Below are 25867 nucleotides of genomic sequence, written 5' to 3' on the forward strand. Positions count from 1 at the left end.
TGGATCAGTGTTGCCACATGAAGGGAAAATTCCTTTTTGCACGGAAATTCGGACTGAAATTTTAGCCTAAAGGGAAAAGGGAATTTCGATGAAAAATATCACAATTTAAGGGAAATTTTAAGACTTCTGACTACATTATTACAGTTATGTTTCAGTTTCTATTCACATTTTTATTTTTTCTGTTCCGTCTTATTTCTGCTCTCTTGAATATAAGCTTGTATCTATTTATATTTCTTTAAAGTTTATTGTACGTCGCTTTTCTGTATCTTCGGATAATTGCAACAATGAGAATTAACGATTTAATGGATTCCTGACCATGATTCAAACCTGGGACATCTGACCAGAAACCGATGAAGCTAACATGTATGTGAAAAATTTGTGTAACATTTTTTATTCATATGAACATGGACCAACGAAAATTTTACTACTACCACTGCTAATAATAATAATTATATTATTATTATTATTATTATTATTGTTTAGGTGAAGGGTGAAAATGGTCCAAAAAGGAAAATTTTGCTCCTTGGAAAGGAAAATTGTGTCCTCAGATTGTGGCAACACTGGAATGGACACTGGTTGGTACGGCGGCCGGAGAATAAATTAGTTGCGTCAAAAGTCAAAATCCAAACCATACCAGTAGACTAAAATATGCAGGTATAACAAGGACCCGATGCCCTAAAATTGAGTCACTCAACGAAAAAGCCCTCGAAGTACGGTTGCGCCATAGCGTCTCCTTTTCGCTTTTCTTTCTTTTTGAGAATTTGTAGGAACACCGCATCGAATGTGTATCTAAGCTGACAAATGACAAACGCTTCGGCCACGAAACCCTCTTCCAAGAATAATAAAGCGGCTGCTTACAGGGCGGGGGCCGCAGATGGTGGCAGAGCGGAAATACCTTTCCGCCCTTCCCTCCGCTCTGGCAATTCATTCATCACGGGGTCCATCCCAAACTCCCATGATGCTCCTCTCTTGGCAGGTCCATCGCGACGGCATTTGCTCGAGGGGCTGGGAAAACTACAGAAATCGGAGATGAACCAAAGAACTCCCAGTGTGGCCGCGGTGGCTCAATCGGTAACGCGTCTGACTACCATGCTAAGGGTCCCGGGTTCGATCCCCGGCCGGTTCAAATCCGGGAAATTTTCTAACGATGGAAGCGGCCCCGGCGCCCACCCAGCGTCGAATAACATGGGTACCTGGGGGAAACCCTGGGGGGTAAAGGCGGTCAGGGGCGTGATGCTGATCACATCACCCCCACTCACGACCGGATCAAGAAAGTGTGGGGCGTTACCCCCACACCCCCTATACGCCTTCATGGCGTGGTGCTAAGCACAGGGGAGCAGTTTACCTTTTTACTTTACCAAAGAACTCCCAAGTACGAATCCCGTCGCAACGATCACAGCCAGAACTCTACGCGGACGTGCGACTTGGACATGCATAAGCGTTCCTTCAATTTTTCGTTTCTTTGGTTAATCGTGGCGATGGCGAGAATCGAATGTCAAACACTATAGAGTGTCTCAACCTTAAGAGTCCGTATGGAAGTAAATAGAGTACTTCCCTCTCTCTCTAATAATGTCAAAGTCAAAAATTTCAAACAGTGAAATAATTATCCTGTAAGAGTTTTTATGCTCTATTTACTGACGGCACTATATAACCTGTCATAAATTCATGTGATCGGAATTTTTCATAATTATGCAATTTTGCAAAAAGCTTAATTTTTCTAGTAAATACTTCAAAAGCCACAAATATCAAACCGCTTGAACAACTTCGCCAGTTTTTTTTCCACGGGATCTATGATGTTTGTAGATATGATATTATTCGCCTGAGTTAATTAATGTGCTTACGAAGATAGTTATATATACATACACATTGGATATTTTGTATAAATCATCAGACCGTAACACGAAAAAGTTGCTTAGCGAGAAACTTTTCGGTTTGTCGTGATACACGTGCAGACCAAGCGAGAAAAATGTTGACCATTGTTTGAAGTTATTTTTAGAATGCATTGTTACTCCACAGCACCGTTATTTATTCCGCAATCGTAGTTTGTTTATGCGGGCTGTCTTGCGTATCAAATTCATTGCGCGCCACCGACGTTACAATTAAGTTGCAGGCAGGTGCCTCGGTTCGTAGGAAGTGCAGTGTGCTTTATTTTCCGTAAAAAAATTATCTTAATGTTTGTTTTTGCATTTATTTAATTCTGTTTATGTAAAGGATACAACATTCAACGAAAGAAGTAACAATAGTAGCCTGTATTTCACATATAATGTAAATGTAAAATTGTAAATAGTTACGTCGAAATATAAACATTTACATGCAAATCTTGAGGTAACTATCGTTTTTTTCTTCTTTCAAAATCCATCAAATACATAGATTTTGATGATTTCCTATACGATATTAAGGAAGTAAATTTGTCGCAATCATTAGCGATTAACAGCGACTCCATTTGTTGATCTGGCAACGCCGCGCTCCATTTAACCCATACTGACTTTTAAGGTCGGGACGCACTATAGAGGCTAGCATTTTTCTGAAATTTAATGACAATCTTTAATGCACTCACAATTTGGCATTTGGCATAGTGAATATTTCGTCACTATGTTTCAAGTGCCTCCCCGATGGTGTAAGGGTAACGTAATCGCATTGTAAATAAGGGGTTCCGAGTTCGATACCGGGTAGAGGCACATGATGGTAAAGACCCCACTTTAAAATGTTGGTCTAGTCTGGATTAGCCTGTATGTGCATAAAGAGGGTTTAAAAAACTCAAACTGAACTACGTTTGGAAAGAGGGCAGTAGGTTCGATCCTCACACAGGCAATAAATGTGTTCACCTGGAGGCACAAAAATATTTCCTCTCGAAACGTTGTAATAGAATATGTAAATGGGTAAGAGACAGCCGATAATGTCAGGGTGCGAAATCATTTAAAACTGGTGGATGGAAGCAGATCTTCATCTACACACACACAGTATATTATTATTTGATAATATGCATATTTATACTGTTATGAAATAAAAGTAAATAACTAAATATTTGAAAATACATCATTTTGTTAATTACAGAAAAGGAATAAATTTGTTACCTTTAAATATGACAGAAATTTATAAAGTAGCAAACTAATTCCTTTACTAACTAGTTAAAGATGTCACTAAACTACAAAATAGTTTTTTGTTTAGTTTTGGTTTCTATGAATATAAATCAATTAGATTTCATAATTATAGTTGTCTTGCATTCTTTGATTTACTTTATTGTGCGTATACTTCTATTGGTGTATATCTGTTAATGATCGCGCGCGAGAGAGAGAGAGAGAGAGAGAGAGAGAGAGAGAGAGAGAGAGAGAGAGAGAGAGAGAGAGAGTGAGAGAGAGCATGCAACACTCACAACAACACTAGTGTGTGTTTTTTCGATATTATCCTTAGTAAAGTATATATGAAGCTGAAACTAATTGCTTATCTTTTGTTGTTGTAACAAAAACTCTCGCCCCGAAAATTTTTAGTGGGGGTATTTTATGAGGGGAAGGTTGTTGGAGGAGGTATCCCTGTCCCCCCTGGATAATGTCGATTAATGTTCCGTGTTTCACTACCAATAAATAAACTAGGTAAAGAGACAAATATATTGATGATAACTTCCGAGATAAAAGCTTCTTGTTTTCGCTGTAGAATATTCTCCCAACTTTCCCCCCACCCTGTCACTATAGGCAACCAGCGCTGCCGCCACGTAAGGCGCGAATGCATACCCGTCAGGAGAGAGCGATCATTGTTTTCGCAGAGCGGGGTTTTATTCGCAAGATCCCGCAGCGACAGAAGAGCAATGGCTGTCGACGAAATCTGCCTGAAATGGCGGAAAGACAAAAACCCCATCGAGCGGTGGTTTTGTAGGAAATTGTATGCGCGGCGTCCCCATATTGCATACCTCAAACAATTGAATACCGTTTTCCTTCCAGCCAGCGATTCCGGTGCAATATTAGCGTAGGGAACAGCAAACAGAATTTTATACGTTTCCCCCGCATCCACATCGAATTTTCCGCACGGGTTGCGACTCCCCACTCCTATTTTCTTGTCATTGCGCTTTCGTTCTGGACTCCCCAGCCCCCCCCCCCCCCCACCAAACCTTCCACTCTGAAGTTTCTAAGCGATTTCTCTCAGCGGGACCAGTGATGGTAACCTCGTCATGCTGGAAATTCCCGCACGCAGGTGAAATTTCCCTTTTTCAACGAATTTATCCCTTTAAAAAATGCAGTGTGTTCGAAAATGATTGCCCCGATTTCAACTGGTCACAAGATTGGAACACCAGTGTTTCACCACATTCTTCACTCTTGAGAAAGACCAGAGCCATAATGTTGGGGTACAGGGCTACCGAAAAAAACAAAGCTGCGTCTGAGGTGCCAAGACTCTACTCCTTTACTAACGAGCATGGACCGGGTTGACTTTTGTTAAAAGGGGTTTAGGCAGTGTGGTATTTAAGAAATTTCCAGTGGGGGGAATTCTACTGACTGTCTAGGGATAGCATGAGATAATGGCTTTATGCCATATATTTCCCCCATGGATAAAATTTATCAAGCAGAGGGGGGGACAAGTATCCAGAGGGGGAAATCCCCCCCTACAAATACCACCCTGGGTCTAGGACAGGTTGGTGCCAGGCTACATCATGCATTCAGTGGTATAGCTGAAGTGTTGAACGTAGTAGCAGTTCGGCATCTTTGACTCAACCCCAGAGGAAGCTGACCGGAACCGTATCTGGTTTCGAGCCACCACCTATTTTTCTGTAAAGCGATGTTGTCACTTTTGCATGCAGTGTTTAGACACCCTTTCATTCACTGCCAGGTTACACTCCCAAGGTCTTTATATTGTATAAAAAAATATCACAATACAATAACACAACCTAGCAAAGATAACGCAACCGCAACTTCGCGTTCAAAAATCTCTAAAGAAACTGAATTAGCAACATATCATTTACTCCACGTGGACTTGACGAGAGCTGTCATTTCTTGGACGGACGCTATTGGTGGGAAAGGTTTCAAGGGACGATTTATTGGACTCCACGTGGACCTGACATGTGGTTAGGGGGAAAACTGATCTTTCGGAACTTTCTTTGAAGTAAAGTGAGGCTGGAATCAGGACGACAAGTATATGTGTTAAAGTCCTGGTCCTTCTAATAATGAACCAGGAATGACGGTTCCATGACCAGATCCATGGAAGAACGGCTCCTAGATATTTTCCTTTCTTGTGTGTGTTTTAACTTTATTGCTTCGATATCAACATAATATTGATACAATGAAAGTTGGTTGTGAATTCTGACACAGTATCATGTGTGACAGTGTAAATTTTCATGTACTGTTACACTCTGTCCCGAAAATCTCTGTAACGAGAGAACGAAAGCAGGTCTCTGCGCAAGTAGCGACTCGAGAGGACTCGACAAATGAACAATTGCGAGGGAATGGGATTGCGTGGAGGGGGAAGAGACTGCCGTTACCAGCCTCCGCCCTTCTCTTCCATTATGCGCGGACTTGGTCCGGAGGTTCTCGGGAAAATGTATGGTTAGGTGATGTGTTAGTAAACATAATGGTCATATTAGTTGCTTTGAGATGATGGCTCTCGCCTTTGGTGCGAGAGGTCTCTGGTTCAATTCCCAGTGTGAGCCACGAAATTTCGCCGTTGAGCGTCGTCAGGACGATTGGGGAGCTACTTGAAAAGAAGTAGCGGGCTTCGGCCTCGAAAGCCAGAAAACAGCGGCGATGGGACTTGACCACACGTCACTTAATGGTAAAAGCCGCTCTGGCAGACCTTTAGATGACTGTTGAGCATGGAGTTTCTTTTTCTTTGAGATGAATGATATGTTAGTGTGGAAAAACCAAATATGAATGAACGAATTTAGGATTTACTGTAGACCCAATGGTAACACTATTAAGCCTTGTTTCCATGTTTAATAAACTACTCAAAAAGTTGACGAAGACAGAATTTATTACAAATTAACACACTGTAAACGTGACATTTCAACCTTACAGTAAGGCCTTCTTCAGACTCTGAACCAAATTTAAATGATTTTATTATATTTTAATTTTAATTTGGTTCATAGTCTGAGGAAGACCTTACTGTAAGGTTGAAATGTCACGTTTACAGTGTGTTAATTTGTAATAAATTCTGTCTTGGTCAACTTTTTGAGTGTTTTGTAGACCCAGTTCCGATTAGCCTATAACTGCATAAAGCAGATTGAAACAAACTTCAGGTTTCTAAGCTGAGAAAGTTATCCTACGCCCAAGGAAAATTTTAATACCGAGGAAAATCTACAGGGTAAATGTTTATCCATGAGGCAAGGACGTATTTAGTGGGGGGGGGTCCAGGTAGTCCGGACCTCCCCTCCCCCCGAACGACTTTAAGTACAAAAATTAAATAATGAAAATAATAAAATAACTGAAATGAAATAATGAAAATATTTAATAGAGGGTTATTTATTTCCGCCAAACTTATCGGAAGGCAAGGTTTATATTGGGATGATACGACGCTGAATGACAGTACCACAGAAGATTTACGCAAGATTTATTACTACTTACAACGCAGCATTCATAAAATATCATCGAGAAATTTACTTTTTTCAACTGGATGTAACATCCTTTTTTATATTCAATAAATATTAAATTCATTATCTATTTGACATTAATTTCCTTGCCACGGCTTTTTTCTTACAAATTTTGCCGACCTTAACTATACGTAAGCTACAGAATGAATATGCGCTGTTATATCACTATTATTATACAGTCCTTTTAGCTATTCATGCAATAAAGAATATTAATTATTTCAATTTAAACATTATTATTTTGGGACACTTTGTACGGACCCCCCCCCCATACATATTTTTAGATACGTGACTAGATGAGGGTAAAAATCACATGGAGGGAAATATTTCTTTACTGAGGGAAATTCCCTCTCCGCACCACCGCTGAGAGTCACAAGTAAAATATTTGCTTTCATTTTGTGAGCTTCGCCTACCTTCGCGTCTTGCGTCCTCCCATGCGGAACATGTCTTTCGCCTGGCAACCGTCGCATCACACACAATATAAATTCAGCGTCGAAAGCAAATTTCCTACCACACCGCTAACTTCAATCAAGCTAACGTCAACGTTGATGCAGCGTCCGGGCAACGGCGCCGGGCCGTGATCAAAGCCTCGCTCTCGACAGGAGAGGAATCCCAGAAATTTCCATGCGGGAAGACGCGGAGGGAAAAATGCCGATGCGAAAGAGGCGACAAGTGTCCACCAAAGGACAAAGGACGTTTTAATCACACCTTTCTTTTTACCCCACGCTCGCATCCTCACGCAAATCGCACAATTCCTGCATTCATTACAACAGGCTTCTACTCCCTACTCTCCCGATCACGTAAAACAGAAATGTTTGCAATAACCAAACAGGCAGTGATTTATCCTCACACTGCTAGTTCAATTATCTGGTATGCCATCTGGTGGGAGTTTTTGAAACTGCATGCAGCGGTGGCGCTGAAATGAAATTTAGGGAGTGCGATGTTGAAAATAAAGAAACAATGAAAAATGCGTGCATGTTTTAGCCACTAAATGAAATAGTAAACAACTCTTAGCAGGCATCTATGATAGATAATATGTCACTGAAACTTATGAATCCTAGCGACCTGCTTCATATTTGCTTGATTTTAGCACAACATGTTTAGAAGTAAGTCCCGAAGCTTTCCTGGCGACGAATGATGAAAGGATTCTCTCGGGCTGTCGACCAGGTGAGTTGTGGAAATGATTCCAAGCTTTCGAGTGCTAACGTCACTCTCATCTTCAGGGTAGAAGTTTAGAAATTTGCACTTGTTCAAGGGAGGCCAATAACATACATTTCAGTACCTAACATTCTGTTGTCAATGTGACGGCATAACATAATATGACACTGTAGGAGTTAAGTGTTTTCCGTTGAACATAGGTTTTGAAAAAGTGGTGAGCAAGCATCAAATCGCATCCCCCTGGCGCCGTCCCTGACTGCATGGAAGTGAATTACTTTGCAGGTTACGTTATTTCTAAAGACTTTAAAAGACCAACAACAAACCATCAACGATTACGTTCTGTTGCATGTTGTATTCACAAGATATTTGAAGAAAAAAAATGGATCCAAAAATGTACTGCGCACACGGAAACTTCCCCTACCCCTTCCAGTTATTTCTGAAAGGTTGGGAAGCGATTTTTCAAAATTCGTTCGACATACTTCTTTTAAGATTTTTTTTTCGCAAATTGGCAGGCAGAACTACGGTAGACAGATAGATATACCGTATCAATCCATAGGATTATTCCTTATTTTGTTTTAACTTTCTCTAGAAGCTTCTATTCACCAAGGTTCATTCACTTGTTTACAACAGCTGTCAATTCTTCTCAGGTACTTGAATTATGCACAGTCGAGTGTTAAGCAGACTTCCACTTCCAGATATATTGAGGCTGCCAGGTTTACAACAGGTAAACAAGGAGTAAGCTGTTTACAATAATAGGAAGGTAAAACTCACGTATCAGCGTATAGGAAGTCTCCCGAGACAGGGGTTTAGAGGAGCGGACAGACTGGAAGGGGAGTGACATTTCGATTTGATTAGAGACAGTCAAGAGCACTTTGGGGAGTACAGAAGGACAGCAGTCTGCCTGACTTAGGTGAACTACCTACCAATCCTGGAGAAAGGATAGTTTTATTTTACTCTTCGATATTAACTTAATCATCATTCTTCTAAGTCTAGACAGGTATTTAATCTAATCCTTGCCATGTATGATTCGGGTTCAAGGTTCTAAAATCCAACGAGTGACTATTTGCCATTTCTAGTTGTTTAAGGTATTTTATTTCAGTTGTGCCTTTTGCTGCCAAGCATTTAACTTGTCGTTATGACAAGTACTCTCATAATTTATGAGGATGAATGATGATTAGCTACATCACCCATTGGGAGTGGCAGGCTCGAACCCATCATTGATTAGAATGATACGATACCTAAACTTATAAGGATTCCAGTCGCGAAACGTTAAAGGAGGACATGTTTTAAGTGACGATAAATCGCCAATCACGATAACCGTTCATATCTAAAGTGATGCATTTAAAAAGAGGCAAGACAAAATAACAACTCGTCACTTTCCAACGAGAGGCGGCCATTTTCTCGCCACTGATCATGGAACAGATATGCATACAGCACTGCCGAGACTGTTCACAGAATCTTTCTCAAGAGTGGAGGAAGCTAGGCATTTTTTCCCCAAAAGGATATTACGTTTTTGAGTTTTAAGTCCATTGGAGCTATATATTAAAATGTGAACCGAACCACTATGTGCCCTCACCGGTATCGAACACGGGAACCGCGGACTACAAGGTGACGACGTTACCACTACGTCATCGGAGATGCTTTCCAAAACCTGCTTGAACTTGAGGCTCTAGCATTCTTGTTACTAACGTTACTAACGTGTTACAAACCTGCTAGAAAAATAACAAATGCAATGTATTGTCATTCGAATAAAATTACTTGTATTTGCCTGACTTGCACTGATATTGCTGTTAATACACAAAATGCATACTTGCAAGTGGAAAATCATTTTCACATAATGTACTATCACCGGCAATATAAACGGGACACTTAAATCCTGAAATACTCGCTCCCTGCAAGGCGTCATGTGTGTTGCCTAACTCTACGGCGGTGGTGGAAGTTGCCATTGAAAATTGGCTATTAAAATCCACTTATGGCCGTAGAGTTACGCAACACACATAACACCTTGAAGAAAAGCGAGCATTTCAGTATGTAGGTGTCCCATTTTTATTGCCTGTGGTTGTACAGCAGTTACACTACGATTCATTTCAATGTCATTTTAAACCAGTCCTCGAACGTCTGGATCGCACCTCGAGTTCTCTATACGGAAAAGACGTTGTGAATCGGATGACGCTGCACGGAACAAGAGAGGACGCCACAAGGGCTTTCCAGCGAGGCAGAGACTTTGATGTCGGAGTAATTGGTCTGAAACAAAGGCGGACGAAAGCCTCTTACGAAGAGGGCTCCTTCCCGGATCCCTAATGTTAATAAACCATCTCTACCCTCGACGTGTTTACACAGTCTTCAAAGATGCAATATCTGCTCATATGCTGCCGCCGGCAAACAATTGTTTTAACTTTAAGGGGATTTCCAGGCAGGAATATTAAGCACTCTGTTCCGACTTACAAGATTTTCGACAAATATTTTCCCACCGGCTGTCCTTTTGTATCGAACTTTTTCGGAGCATCATCGGTGTTCCCGCTCGGCGCTCGAGAGGATCTCCTCCTCCGAACACGCCCTCGCATGCAGAAGCCCCCCTGCAGATCTCCAGGGTTGCCAGGTCATCAGGTTTCTATGTGCAAAACCGACATATAAGTCGACGACCGTCTGCTTCGACAGAATAGTTTCTTTCTGGCATGAACCTCTACAGCTGTACACGACTTTCAGTCAAAATACATTTTCCTTTTGTATTAAGATTTTCATTTTTCTTATTAACGTTGCATTTCTTCCACTTTTGGCTAATCTTGACGACGAGGATGATTTATTGATTGATTTGGTTTATTTTACTTCGCATTTCTGCCACTTTCGGCCATTCGCGAAGATGAGGATGAGTGATGATATGATGAAATTGATGAAGGGACGCTCACAAAGAACACCCATGTCCAGGTCTGAACTCAAACCCGCGACCACTGGCGTCGTAGTGCTGTCATAATCACTCCGCTACGGAGGTCCGCTCTTATATATATATATATTACAAAACACCACTACAATCATTCCTTTCCTACCTTTCTTTGTGGTCGTTATTACCCATAGTTATTTAATCGCCATTCAGTGATTTATGCGCGCACACACACACACACACACACACAACATTTCCCAAAATTCCTTTCCGAAGGTCAAAATTATGGTCAATTTGGCACTAAATTTGTCATTATACCCTAAAAACGCCCCCTTTTTCCAGATTGAAAATTACGGATAAACCTCTGTAGTCATCGATAAGTAATATTGATGACAGCTAATGTACAATGCAAGAACACTCAAAGATTTCTTATTTGCCACCCCTCCTCTTTCGCTACCTTTATAGTATCCTCACAATTTTAGATTTATTTATATCCCTTGTTTCTTTGCACTGGTAGAGAATATGAAGTTTTCTGATCTTCAATAAACAAACATTGGGCATACTTCTTATCGCCATCCTTTTTATTATAGCTACCTTTGCTTCAATTGTGTCCACTCCCCAGTCTGAACCAAGCCAATCTGGATCTATCATCCGCATATAGTCTCCTGCTACATTCCCTTTACCCATTCACAATTACTGCTGATGTTAAGGGTATTTTCTCTGCACACACATAAATAAATCAATCAATTAAACCTTTTGTTGATTTGAAAATATTATTAGTATTATATGTAATTAAATTAATTTTATTATTTTTTTAGTTTAAGTCCACTTTATACACAGATAGGCTAATTTTAAAGTGGTCTACACCGATATCGAACTCAGGACCCCTTGATTACAAGACGACAATGTTACCAACACGGCCTCAGAGGCGCCAGGGATCCTTTCAAAGATCGTAATCATTACAACGCAGATAACATGTAGCAATTGCATCAATACTTCCGAGGGTGTGGCAGTGGCAACCCTGCATCCCGTTCTCTGTTGACCAAACTTCTTTGCGACCGACGCAAACTCTGCGAGGACGAATCCTCTTCCCTTCCTCTGAAGAGGAAGATGGCGGCCGAAGGGAGATGAAAGGACGGAGCGGAGGCTTTAAACTTCTTACCAGGGGAAACAATCATGGCTTCTGACTTCCCTGCTTCAAACGGAATCCACGGATGACAGAGTGTTCGACTGAAGGAGGAGGGCAGCTCCCTTTCCGCCCTTGCATCTACCAGCATATCGAATCGAAAAGCTAGCGCCTTGCACCATAGTACAGTGCGTTCTAAAAGTCCTGCAGGATTCTATAACTTTTAAAGTAATAGGTTTATTACAAAGAAATATTATTTGTTACACAGAGCAAAACTTTAAAATTAATATTTGATAGGGTTTGGTTCATTGCCAGATCCCCAGCTGGTCATCATTCACGTCCAAACACTCTTGCAATCTTCGTTTGGATCCGAGAATTGCGTTTTGACGTTGTTCGTCTGGAATGTTGTAAATCACATCACGTACCTTGAACACTCGTCAAGATCTGCCTGTTTCTGTGCATACACTTGGATCTTGACATGTCCCCATAGCCAGTAATCGCAACCAGTCACTGGTTCGCATCTTTATAATTTAATGTTGTGCTTCATTACGGGATTTAGCGAGCCGCATGAGTACCCTTTTCAGTTTCATCCGATCATTTATCCTCATTGTCGCGATTCGGCAAAAGGGGCAGAAGAGCGACGCAAAATATGAAGAAGTGGGAGAAATACAATGTGTTTTAAAATTTCTGCAGGATTCTAAAAAGCTATAACTTAGAAGCAATAGGTTTATCACAACAATTTTTTTTTTTACACAGAGGAAAGTTTAAAATTTTGTTTTGCCCACAGTGCTGAATGACGTGTGCGCAGGTGATCACGTCATTCCAAGGTGACGTCGATTCTGGAAAAAGAGGTGGCCCGTGAGGTCACCAGATCTTACGCATACTGGGGTAGATTAAGTGTGGCAAAGTTACACAGCAGCGTTCGTTGATTAAAGTTTTAATGCCCACCGCCAGTCTTACGTTTAAAAAGTCGATCCAAGAGATATTCAAGTAATGATTAATAGCTCATTAAGGGAAGAGTAAATATCGACCATCCCCTCCCCTTACTTTGCCGACTACAATAAACTGGCCCCTCCTCCTAAATCTAAAAATAATAATATAATCCATCCATGAAGCTAGATAGCAGGACCATAGCGAGGGATGGGCTGGGTGGGGGGCGAAACAAGGGGCGCCAGTCAAAACTTTTTTTTTAAATGGCAACAAATTAATATTTTGTACTTTAATAGTACGCTTTTAAAGATGTTCTTCACGAACATCATATCTAAAATTATTAAACAATCAGAAATGCAAAGTCCGAATTTTTAAATATAGCCAATATTATTTCTAATTGAGTTTTCTTCCTTTCCTCATTTCAAAATTTCTACGATGTAAATATCACAACACATATTATAAGAATAAGATATTGAAAAAAAAGGGGGGATGCTTGGTGTACGGGGGGACGGGGAGGAAGGTGCGCCAGACCACAATGCTGTATAGGGCGACAAAATATCTAGCTACGGGGCTGCTAGAGAGAACTAAAAGAAAGAAGAAGGTCCCACAAAAGTACTGTGCTTTCTACGTGTCTACTGAAGTTAGCATCTAATCGGAAGTGAAACAAATGGTTAGTCGCAGAACGAACGAGCCCTACCTTCATGGAAATCGAACTGCCAGGCTTCGGCAAACAGTATCCTAACCACTAGACCACGGAAGATTGCCTGGAGGAAGGAGAGAGAGTCTCACAATGAATTATAAGTACAATTATAATAACCGAAACAAAAAGTTCATTAATTTACCTAGTTCTCTATAGCTTGCCTGCCAATCTAGGTAAGAGGAAAAAATAATAGAGAAGAGAATTTAGACGCTAACTGATACGCTTTAGTATCACTGCAAAATAATTTGCGAAAAGTACGAGGTGTGTGCATACAGCTCTGATACACCTGAACAAAATATTGCGTGCATATCATTCGAGGTAAAGCAGTGCTGCCCCTTGCAAAATCGTCTACAACTCCGAAATTTTTATTTTCCATTTTCAGCATTTGCAAGGGCTGATTAAAAATTACCAAATCTCAAGACAGGGGGCCAACGTCACCTCGATTCAGGTGAGTGCAAGAAGTCGTCATTATGGGCCCCAGAGAAGGTAAACGTCAAGATGCACTGAATGAAAAAATATTTTCCGAATGACATAACACTTTGCAATAGGTAACACTGCTCTATCTCGTATGATTGCAGCGTAATTACTGAAACAGTACATGAACACCCTGTATATTTAAAACTTGCCATCGTGAGATGAGATCTTATTTTAACGTTTACTTAGAAGAACAAGTGAAGAACGGCAAGTAATTTTACTCTCTAATCTGGCGATGTAACAAGGGATACACAACAATGTGTTCAAAATCGACGTCTTTCTACGGCAAAAAAAAACAAAAAACATTTATGTGTGTATTATGCAACAGTGCATACAATAATAGAATGTTCTTATTAAAACGTATTTATTTTAACAACTTATAATTAGAGTTCGTACAAATTACTTATTAACCTAAAGGCACCATTTTAAAGAAAATAATAACCTTTCACACTGGTGGCTACCTCTTCTTGTCATCTTCAACACATTCCAGAAACAGATCCTCCAGTTTCGATTTTTCCAAAAATCGCCCTAAAAGAAGGAAAAAGTTAATAAAGGAACAAATAAGGATGAATGATGATTAGATTAAATTGATGCAACGTTTCGAAAGAACACATCCTCCCTCATGAGACAATTAGTTGTAATTTGATCATTGTTACAGTTATAACAAAAAATAAACAGTTAAACAATGAACTAACTAATTCTCTAGCCTTCTTAAACAAAAAGGTTTATGGCTGCAGCATGTCAAGCCTTCCACCTGTCCCTATCCTGGGCAAGATCAATTCAATCTTTTCCATCCTAACCGATTTAGTTTAGGTCCATCTCAATGTTATCCCTCCACCTTCGTCCATCTGGTTTCCCAACAAGAATCCTCTCCCATTCGTGACACATGACATTTAAGTCTTTTTGATTTAATTATTCTAATATCTGGACATGAACGAAAATTATGCAGTTCTAAATTATGTAACTTTCTCCACTCACCTGTCTCCTCATCCCGGTCCAAATATTTTTCTAAGGATATTGTTTTTAAATACTCTTAATTTATGTTCCTATTTCAATGTAAAGGACTACGTTTCGCATCCATATAATACTACAAGCAATATTACTGTCTTCCATATTTTAACTTATACTATCTTAGATATTATACGAGAAGATATAAGTTTATGAAGAGAAAAGAACAACGAATCTTGTCAATAATGTTTTGACAAGCTATATTTACATTACATAAGAACTGTTACATACTCCTGTTATAACTGTTGCATCAAAATCAAATCAATGTCTGATTAGGGGAGCGTGTATTCTCCTAAAAAAGTTATAACAAAAGCGTGTTTACTTGCTTTTAACAATCGTAAATTAAAAGAAAAATTCTACAATGCAAGCAATACTTACATAAACATAAAAATAACATTGTAAACAATAGAGATTACAGAGGTTAGAGCGACATAAACACACTTCTGCTTTAAAAATTACATTTTGTTGCTTTATTGTTTGTGTGAGAAATAAGCTTATCTTCGTACTTACTTAAAAACTTTTGTTTTATCTTTCAGATCATGTCGTGGTGAAAATAAAGCATCACTAGAGCACACAGAGGGTGATAATGGCATGCTTTATCAATTCTACGACCAATTCTACAACTGCGAGGAAACGTGGCCGTCAGTAGATGTTTTAAAAGTGCTTTTCTGCCACTTTTTGGCTAATCGCGAAGATGAGGATGAATGATATGATTAAATTGATGAAGAGACACTCACAAAGAACATCCATGCCCAGGCCGGGATTCGAACTCGGGACCCCTTGCATCGCAGCGCACTGTGATAACCACTCCGTCACGGAGGTAGAACTGTTTTGAGAAAGAGGGAAAATAAACAAAAGGAAGAAGCGGAGAAGGGGAGATTTGTATGAATGTATGTATGTGTATATGTAAGTGTGTGTTTAAAGAGAGAAAATGAGATAGAAAACGGGAGAGAGATTATAAAAGAAGCAATCAACAAGACAAGAAGCAAACGAGAAGAACGAAGAATAAGTTTGATTGATTCGGTGATTTTACTTCGCTTTCTGACACTTTGGCTAATAGCAACGATGTAGACCAGTGATGATACGATGAAATTGATGAAATGATGACCGCAAACACACATGCACAGAACACAAGTCTCACAAAAGAAGGATTATGCTGGCCTTGTTAGTCTGCGGAATGCAGTTCAGGGAGTACCACGTGGAAGAGAGGCTGATACGAAGACTAAGGAAAAAGTCGAATTCCTAGACAAAAATATACAATAAAAGAAAACCAGAAACGTAAAAAGTTCGTTTTATAATTAAAGTTCACTTTATGCTCGGATAGGCTTTAAAAAACCACCAGGGCTTGTCATACCGTTTAAAGTGGGATGTGAATCTCTACTGAATGTGTAGTCACTAGGGATCAAACACGGGGCACCCTGAAAAGAGGGGAAAGGATAGCAATAAAAGAAATAAGGGAAGAATAAGCACACTCTTATTTAGGGAGGGAAGGTGAATGAAGGGAGCTTACTTATGCTTCTGGATGTCGAAATCCCTTCAAAGTGAACATCCAGTTTTCGTCCACTTTCAATCCTGTCACACAGGCAACCCACACGACAAAATGGATTAGCACGTTGCATAATCACCAAGGATCAACTACAAGAATGATTTAGGAAAGAATTATCATTAGGGTTCGGAAGTTGATGACCTAAAACATATCAAAAAATGACCTCTACAATGACCTTAAAATAATTTTCGATCTTGAAATCTTTCATTTCATTTTCATATACTACAAGAGAGTAGCTGAATATAAAACCCGTTGTTTGATGGTTAAACTACCTCCTTATTTTTACTTCAAGGTTACCTAAAATACGCCAGAAGGTGTTTCTGCATGCCACTAACCTCCTTTTAGAGTGGGCCGGGTACGATTCAGTAGTCGGTTAGGATCTGAAAACATAGTTGTGTTTCGCCTACATCACATTATATTTTTTTTTCTTGTTGTAACTAACTTTACGTCAAAACCATAAATTAATGCAATATTAGTGGCCAGCACGGAAACCTCGAAGTAGGCTTCACTCAAAAATATTTTAAGTTTGTTGGAGGAAAAATGAATTTACCACAATTAATTATCTAATGCACTGCCAAAGCAGTTAAAATAAAATTGTGCTTTTGCATTGACAATGGTGTACTTGCTAAAAATGTTAGCCAACACACATAAAATTCACGAAACAAGGAAGGAGCAAAACGAAACCTAACAGAATTATAAAAATGCAACAAAAACAGCAAAAAATACTGAAAAATTACGTATAAGCCAAAAAGACCGGAAAATCCACGACAAAAACAATATTTCTTGGTTCCAATTGAAGTGAAACAGACTACTATCAGGTATAGCATTGTCTTCAAGGTCCAGAAAATAAAGATTATTTTTTCATCAACTTCCCAGCCCTAATTCTAAGCAAGAGACAGATCATGTTGAGCTCCCAAACTAATCAATGCACCAAAATTAGTTTCTTAGAGGGTGACCTATTGAATAACACCCACCGATAAATATGAATCTGCAGCCCTCGCAGTCTTCCTGCTGGGGGATGGGCTCCATATCGAACATCTCGTACACCGCTTGCACCATCAGGCAGGCACCGTCACCCACCACTCGCACCACTCCCTGGAAGACAGTGTCAAACAACAACATTTATAAATAAGACGGAAATACAGAGTTCAAAATAATAAATACCCAATTAACAGGGCTGTGCAGGTAAGTATTATACAGGGTGAGTCATAAGTCTCCATACAAATGGTGAAAACGGTGATTAATGTTTATTTTTACTTTTCAGGCAGGTGAACCAATGAAAAAGAGATGCCACTAACGAAGGAAAAACGGATTGACATTCTGTTGGCTGGGAGTGGTACCACCCGTCATGTAGCACGTACATTCAATGCAACCCATGACACCGTGGCCAAACTTATCAAGAAATTCAGAACGACAGGTTCCGTTGCTGTCTTTGGTCTTCCAGGCCTGCTTTCGTCGGTGACGGAACCTGTCGTTCTGAATTTCTTGATAAGTTTGGCCACGGTGTCATGGGTTGCATTGAATGTACGTGCTACATGACGGGTGGTACCACTCCCAGCCAACAGAATGATGTCAATCCGTTCTTCCTTCGTTAGTGGCATCTCTTTTTCATTGGTTCACCTGCCTGAAAAGTAAAAATAAACATTAGTCACAGATTTCACCATTTGTATGGAGACTTATGACTCACCCTGTAGTGCCCCTGGTGCATTGTATGGAATGTATCTCCTGACATAACGTAACACGACAACAAACTGAGTTCACAATAAATTATTATTCATGGGATTATTAACCTTAATTTTAAAATGTATTATTATTAGGGCTGAGCCGATACCACTTTGATGCCGATACCGATACTTGGAAATTGTAATTATTAAAAGTTGTACAAAATACATTAATATTAGCGTGTAAGTATTCCACTGAATATATGCATCAATTTACAAATATTTTTGCTTTAAAATAATTGAGGATCACAACAGAATAGTAAATTATATTCTATGGTAACACTGTTGAGCCTTGTTTCCATGTTAATAAAACATTAAAATGCTGACCACGGCAAAATTTATTGTAATAAAAATAATCACTCTAACAGGGTCTTCTTCAGACGAAGATTCACAATAAATTCTGTATACTAGCCACAAATTTTGTGGTGTGTTCATTTTCATCATGTTCATGAAATGTTCTAGATGTGAACATGTCCATTTGCACGTGTACATTTGGATTTTTTATTTTTCTGGGAAGAAATCTTTACTGTTTGTCGATAGTTCTAGATGGAAAAGAATATATTGTGAATCTTCGTCTGAAGAAGGCTCCGTTAGAGGGTGGAAACGTTACGTTCTTAGCGATTGTTTTTATTAGAATAAATTTTATCTTGGTCAGCATTTTAATGCTTTATATTCTATGATATCACAAAATTAAGTTTTTCACAAAATTGGTGCAAAATTAAAACAAAGTTCGAATTTTACTCCGCGAAAGTGTCGCGCGGATTTTTTGCGGACCCGTGAAAGACCAAAATGCCGGAAAAGTATCGGCAGGTATCGGTAACCAAATTCCAACCGATACATCGCCATCGGCTCAATTATTATTATACGTGAGAGGACCCCTGCCAGACACGAGCCTGTCAGCAACACAGTGAAGTGAAAACTTTTCACCGAATGCGTCGCCGGAGACCTCCGGAAGGGGTTGGAATATCCCATAAACGGGGGCAGATAAAATATATTAAGACCCGGAGTGCAAACAAAGAGGCTGCCTCATATGAAAGTGCCACCTTCACAACAAAAGCATTCCTCCCTCCCCCCAAAAGACGCTTACCGTCGGCAGAGAGCTTATAATCACAACACAATGACCAATAAAGACCAATTTATAAGGCGCAGCAACGTGGAGGGGAATGCATGTAATATCGCGGCTATTGTCGCACATCTTTCTTTGTGTTATGATTGCCCTCGTCCCTCTCCACTCCATTCGCGCTCTGCGTCATTCCGCGGATTCCACCCTTTGCCCCCCCGCGTGTAAAAAGAGACATAATACCACGCCTCTGCTCGCAGCGTTGCCATCCCCGAGGCAAAAGCACCAAACGCGGTGTGAAAATTCTCCAAGGTGTCCGAACTTCATTCACGTAATATTTCCAGGTCTCCCCGATAGGTGTAGCGACTAACAGGCACGTATCTAGAAATATATTTGGGGGGGAGGTCCGAACGAAGTGCCTGAAGTGGCTAATCACGATGCCGAGATGGCGAGTGGATCACTCAACGCGCCCTGCCATCGAGGTGGCTGTTCTGGGTCCGAATCCCACTTAACAGATCGTCTAGTCGCGACTATCCCATCTGAGCACAAAAAAAAATAGTATGTGAAATGACGAAACGTAAACTCCGCATCTTAAATTAAATATTATATGTATATCGTTTACACGAATTTCATTAGAATTTTTGGATACATTGGAATCCCACAAAACCTTTACACTGTTCAAAATTAATGGTGACATGGATTGAATTGGTGTTTTAAGTCCACTTTATGCACAGTAAGGCTAATCGTGACTGGACCTACAGTTTAAATTGGAGTCCGAACAACTATGTGCCTCCACCGGGTATCGAACCCGGAACCATGAATGGTTGTTATGACGTAACTATTTATGATAGCAAATCAACCAATACCTCAATTTAAAGAAAAACTCTGCAAGTTTTCTTCTCACTAAGAGGGCTTACGCTGCTTTGCCGCTTTTTCACCAGGATCGCCAGTGTTGGAAAATGGCTAGTGACCAGTATAAGGTGTAGTGTGTGCTGGAGCTATCAAGAACTGATTCACTCACAATGGTGCAAAGACCTTTCCACATGCGTTTTGGTAGTAATGCACATGCTTCACCCTTCCGAAAGATTTACCAAAGTTACAACTGTGAATTGTTAGTGTCTTCGAAACCTTGTCTCGTGCATAGCATGTACTTGATTATCGTTTGGACGTTTACCGCATTACACTTGGTTCCCATGTTGAATCTTTGTAATATGAGTCATGTGACTAAAACTTCCAAAGTTTTTTTTTTTATGTTGATGCCTATTCTGATTTTCTACCATAAAAAGTAACGTCATAATAACTGTGCAAAGTTGCACCATTCATTTTGAATTACCCTGTATTTCTGTGTGAATGTCTGTCTGTGGGTGGTGACAGGCGGTAAAACGTAAGGTTGAAATAGAGGAAACATCTGATTGCACCCTTGAATTTTTGGAAAGTTTGCTTTGAAAACCGGGAAATATTCTTGAATTTTATCATGGTTCCTGTACGTAAATATGCTATAAAGTGCTTGAAAATGCACCGAAAGTGTTTTCGGAAAGCGTGTCGAGGGTGTTTTCAAAGAGAGGGTGTCAGCACCCTTCGTCCTGGGGCATCTCCGGAGGGCGCCGGTTGGCAACCCTTCCGCGATGACAACAGCTCCGAGGGCCGAGCGTCTCCGGGCGACCACAACCCGAACAACAAAGGTTTTCCCGCCTCATAAAGCGAAGGCAGGCACAGAGGCACGCAGCGAGCCGTGTTCGGGGCGCGGGCCAATAACACATCGCATTTATGAACTCGGGGAGGCATAATCTTTCCCTCCTTGGAGCCCGGGGTCTGAGGAATGACGTGAATGTGTACAATTTCATCAAACACGGCGTGAAAATAGACAGGCGGAATGCCGGTCCGTTTAATAAATTTTGCACCTCTCCCGTCTCATCGTCGGAGGCAATATTGTCTTTGGGAAGGGCCACAGAGCGTCCCCCTCGTCCGAGCGTCTGGCGTCTGGAATGTTTAATACTTCTAGGCAAATGAGCCGCTTCAAGCCTCGATGCACCAAATATTAATATAGTGGGAGCGCCAGAATGAGCCGGGGAAAGGGGGCTGCGGTGGCGCGGCGGTGGCGGTGTCACAAAGCGTCCACGCCCGGGTGACGACCGACGCGATCTCTTCCGCCGTCCTTTTCGGATTTTTCAATATGCACGCGCCGAGGTTCGCAACCCTATCTTTGGAAACGGTTTTATTCCGCGAAAGTCTTACGTTTCCAAGAAGCATATATATAGGCTATATCATAAACTCTGAAAAACTAGAATTTTATAATCAGGGTGGCAAAAACCTTATATCAAGTTTGTGTTGAATTTGAATTTTATTACTCCATGTAAACCATATACATTAAGATTTGAAGGGTTCAGTACAGATCCGGCAATATACACTCATGCTCATAAATTAAGGATAATAGAGGTTTTGGTGCCCCACGATACAGCACTGAAACAAACTAGTTGTGGTAGCACAGATACATGTTCAACACACAAGAAAGACATCCACATATCCTGTTTAACCCTGTTTATTGCAGAAAACGTGAGAAAAACCAAAAAGCGCACATATGATACAAAGCAAGGGAGATTGTAAAATGTTGTTCCACAGTTCTTTGAGCATGTGCACAGGTTTCAGTTTGGAATGTGATGACCATGTACATTGACACATGCAGTACAACAGCTTGGCATACTCTGGAGGGGGTTGTCGAGCAGCTGTTGGGGTATGGCCTCCCATTCTTGCACCAGTGCCTGTCGGAGCTCCTGAAGAGTCCGAGGAGGTGGAAGACGTGCGGCGACACTTCGGCCTAGAGCATCTCAAGCATGTTCGATTGGGTTGAGGTCGGGGGAATAGGCAGGCCACTCCATTCGTATGATGTCTTCTGTTTGAAGGTACTCCTCCACAATACTAGCTCGGTGTGGCCTGGCATTGTCATCCATCAGGAGGAACGTAGGACAGACTACACCTCTGAAAAGACGAACGTAGTGTTGGAGAATAACATCCCGGTACACCTGACCTGTTACAGTACCTCTGTCGAATATATGCAAGGGTGTACGTGAACCCAGGATAATGCCACCCCACACCATGACACCACCACCTCCATACTGGTCCCTTTCGACGATGGTACCGGGTCGGTATCTGGTTCCTGGTTCACGCCAGATGGTTACACGACGAGAATCATTGTTGAGACTATACCTGGACTCGTCAGTGAATAGTACCCGAGACCATTCTTCCATTGTCCATGTCCTGTGTTCTCTACACCAGTTGTTACGGGCTACTCAGTGACCATGTGACAGTGGAATGCAAATTGCAGGCCTCCGGGCGAATAAACCGTGCCTGTTGAGTCGTATGTACAAAGTGTGTATGGAAACAACTGTTCCAGTGGCAGCTGCAAGGTCTCGAGCAAGGCCACCGGCAGTACTCCGCCAGTGTCTCCGGGCACTTACGGTGAGATACCTGTCTTCTCGTGGTGTTGTACACTGTGGACGTCCACTGCTGTAGCGCCCAGACACGTTTCCAGTCTGTTGGAATCGTTGCCATCATCGTTAGATGACACTTTGTGGCACATGGAGCACCTGTGACACGACCTGCTGTCTTTGGCCCGCCTCTAGCCGCCCAAGTATCCTTCCCCTCATTACATCACCAATATGTGTTCGTTGAGCCATTTCACACACGCACTCACCATTTGCACAACCGAACACAACTGCATACTTCCTATAGGCACTGTACTCTGGTCGGCAGTTTCGCTCCTGTGAGTCATTTGTCTGCTTACAGCGCCACCACACACTGGATCAAGGTCATAGTCAACACAGGTTCTTTGGTACAGTACCCAGACATCATTTCAAGCTGCAACGTGCACATCAAATATTTCTTTGTACAAGATTCGTTAAATTTTGACATCATACAATCGTGAAAACTGACTTAGAAAACGATACTACTTTGAACCCATACCGATACCATGACAGATTCCCACCGATACCGATACTTGTATAATTCCAGTTTAAATTAACAAAGGCTAGTTATTACCAAGGTTGACAAAGGTCCAGGAATTTTAAAATAATTCAATTGCGGTACATTTGAAAAGAAATTCAGCAAGCGTAAATGGGTTCTTGACCGTAAAGAACCTTTCTATCTGTAAAGTATTTCAATTCGGTCCAGGAACCTTTTTACCAGGTCAATTTAAATACGGCCCAGGAACCTTTTTCAGACTGAATTTAAATTCGGTCCAGGAAGTTTTTTCCGGATCAATTTAAATACGGTCCAGGAACGTGTCTCAATGAAACAATACGCAACTTGGATGGCATTTAAATCGTGCGAGAAAAAAGGTTCCCGTCCTGTCACGGAACCAAATAGAACCCATTACAATTTATGGGTTCCTGGATCCCTAATAACCCCAGGGTTGTTAATTTCTAGGAATTGTAAATAAATTCAATACCCGTACGGAAGAGAAAACCAGCAAATGTAAATGGGTTCTAGGCCGTAAAGAACATTATTATGTATAGAGTATTTCAATTCGATCCAGGAACCTTTTTTTCAGGATGAATTTAAATACAGTCTAGGAACCTTTTTCCTGGATCAATTTAAATACGGTGCAAGAACCATTTTCTCGATCAATTTAAATTCGGTACACGAACTTTTTTTAATGAAACAATACGCAACTTGGACCGAATTTAAATTGTGCGAGAAAAAAGGTTCGGGTCCTCCAGCGGAACCCAATAGAACCCATTCGAATGTATGGGTTCCTCGACCGTTAACAACCCTGGTTATTACAGAGTCATACTAACACATCACATTCCTTCCCAGATTAATTCTCATGTAGCATTATAACACTCTAAAATGTCTCGTGATATTTGGTAATTTTACTTTATGCGAACTTCTCTGTAAACCCAGAGGATGCAAAGAGAGCAGTGGAGTGTGTCTCGTCTTCAATTACATGTAAACACTATTCATTCTTGTCGTTTCCGTTAACCTGGAGAGGGAGAAAAGCGACGTAAAATACATTCAAATACAATTATTAAAATAACGCTTCTCTATGCTTTGCCGTCCATCATTCCTTGTTTTGCAATAAAAACAAGTCGCTGCGACATCCGCCGATACCAACAGTCACGTAAAAGACTTCCACAGAAGAAAAGAGTACGAGAATAAATTGTTGAATCCACAACCCTCCCATCTCGCTTGAATGTAGATAAAACCACTCCACAGCGCCCTTCACCCGTCTCTCCCAAGAATTAAGCAATTTCACTCATAAATACATTCCTATTTCTTAAAACTTTATATTGATATTATCCTTAATTAATAATAATAGATGATTCCCTAATCCCACACCCCTATACGCCTTCATGGCGTGGTGCACAGCACAGGGGAGCACTTTACTTTACTTTTAATTAAAGACAAATTTCACTTCTCCAGGCGCGGTGGTTCATTTATTGTGGATTGTGGAACAATTAATTCCATTTTCGCTTCCCCACCTCTGCTGGCGAGTGTGGTGCTTGAGTGCTGCTCTAAGTTCTGTTCAACGTGTTTCAAGCTTAAGCGATAGTATTCCGACACAAAGACGACGAAACGAATTTCGTAAATCATGGTTGGAGGAAAAAGATTTTTACCTGTGGTTGAAGGATAGTGGTAATATCCTCCGCGCCACCCTGCATAAAAAGTAAAGCCAGTTGCAAATGCAAGAAAGACTTTTCAAAAGCACACGGCGGTCGCAGCGCTGCAGTAAAACATGTTCGAGGAATGAAGCACAAGAATAACAAAGTATTAGTACATTTTTAATAATAAAGAACTGTTCTGAAGATGAAAAGGTATACACTATATTTCTGCAATTTTGTCCCTTATCTTCAACTTGCGTTTGCGATTTAGTTCCTTATTTTCATCTTGAGCACCTGGCAACCCTGACAGGACTCTGACAGTCTAATGCAGGGCAAAGGAGGATATCAACGCATTTCCCAAACTTCTTTATATTACAACAAACAATATAATATCATTCTTTCTATTACAGTTATTTTACTTCTTTACTCAGTATTTTCGACAGTGTTTCAAAAGTGGTCCAAATTCTTGTAAGATTTTCGACATAAATGTATGGCCAATATTTAGGCGCATGTTGCTTGCATCTGCTAACAAAATTTCGATTCGCTAGCGAGGGTATAAATTGAAAGTTTAAACAATATTCTCGAGAATGTTAAATCTGATGATAAAAGGCAGAACATTTGAGTCTTCAAAAATATTAGGCATAATCATATATCCAAAAACATGGCACTTGGGGAGGGGCGATCCCTCCCCGTAGATCCGTGCCTGGTCATAAAGAATAATGAAGACAATATCCGGGACAAAGTTAATGTAGCCTACACGATGATGGTTCTTCGGCACTAGCGACACCTGGTGAGCGTTTGCTCATTCTCAACATTTCCGCTCTGCTTCTCCGATGGAGGAAGGGCTTATCTCGAACTGTCCCTCGGGCAGACATATTTGCGACAGAACGACGAGCACCGACCAAAGAAGCCCTCGCCACAAAGGCCGGGCGCACACAACCATTAAACTCGGGAGTCCATTAAATATTTATTTACCACGCTCAACGCCAAGGCCCCATACAACACTAAATTACATCAACATAATAGGGCTATTTTCACCTTAAATCTCCCCCGACAATGCCGCCCGATATATTCATAGAGGTCCTCTTTCATTGTCTGGCCCCC

General features: G+C 40.8%; 1 protein-coding gene across 3 annotated transcripts in view; it reads right to left on the reverse strand.

Annotated features, from left to right (window-relative positions):
- Positions 1-14187: 14187 nt before the first annotated feature.
- LOC145979436 (zinc-regulated GTPase metalloprotein activator 1-like) overlaps positions 14188-25867 on the reverse strand; it is a 180669-nt gene continuing 168989 nt past the window's right edge. For all 3 annotated transcript variants that reach the window (XM_083112329.1, XM_083112331.1, XM_083112328.1), the window contains 2 exons: positions 17360-17480; positions 14188-14359 (listed from right to left, as the gene is read on the reverse strand). In XM_083112329.1, coding sequence (XP_082968455.1) covers positions 14289-14359; positions 17360-17480 — 192 coding nt within the window. In that variant the 3' untranslated portion in view covers positions 14188-14288. The remainder of the gene's footprint in view (positions 14360-17359; positions 17481-25867) is intronic.

Source organism: Lepisma saccharinum, chromosome 26 (assembly GCF_977018435.1).
Source record: "Lepisma saccharinum chromosome 26, izLepSacc3.1, whole genome shotgun sequence".
NCBI lineage: Eukaryota > Metazoa > Arthropoda > Insecta > Zygentoma > Lepismatidae > Lepisma > Lepisma saccharinum.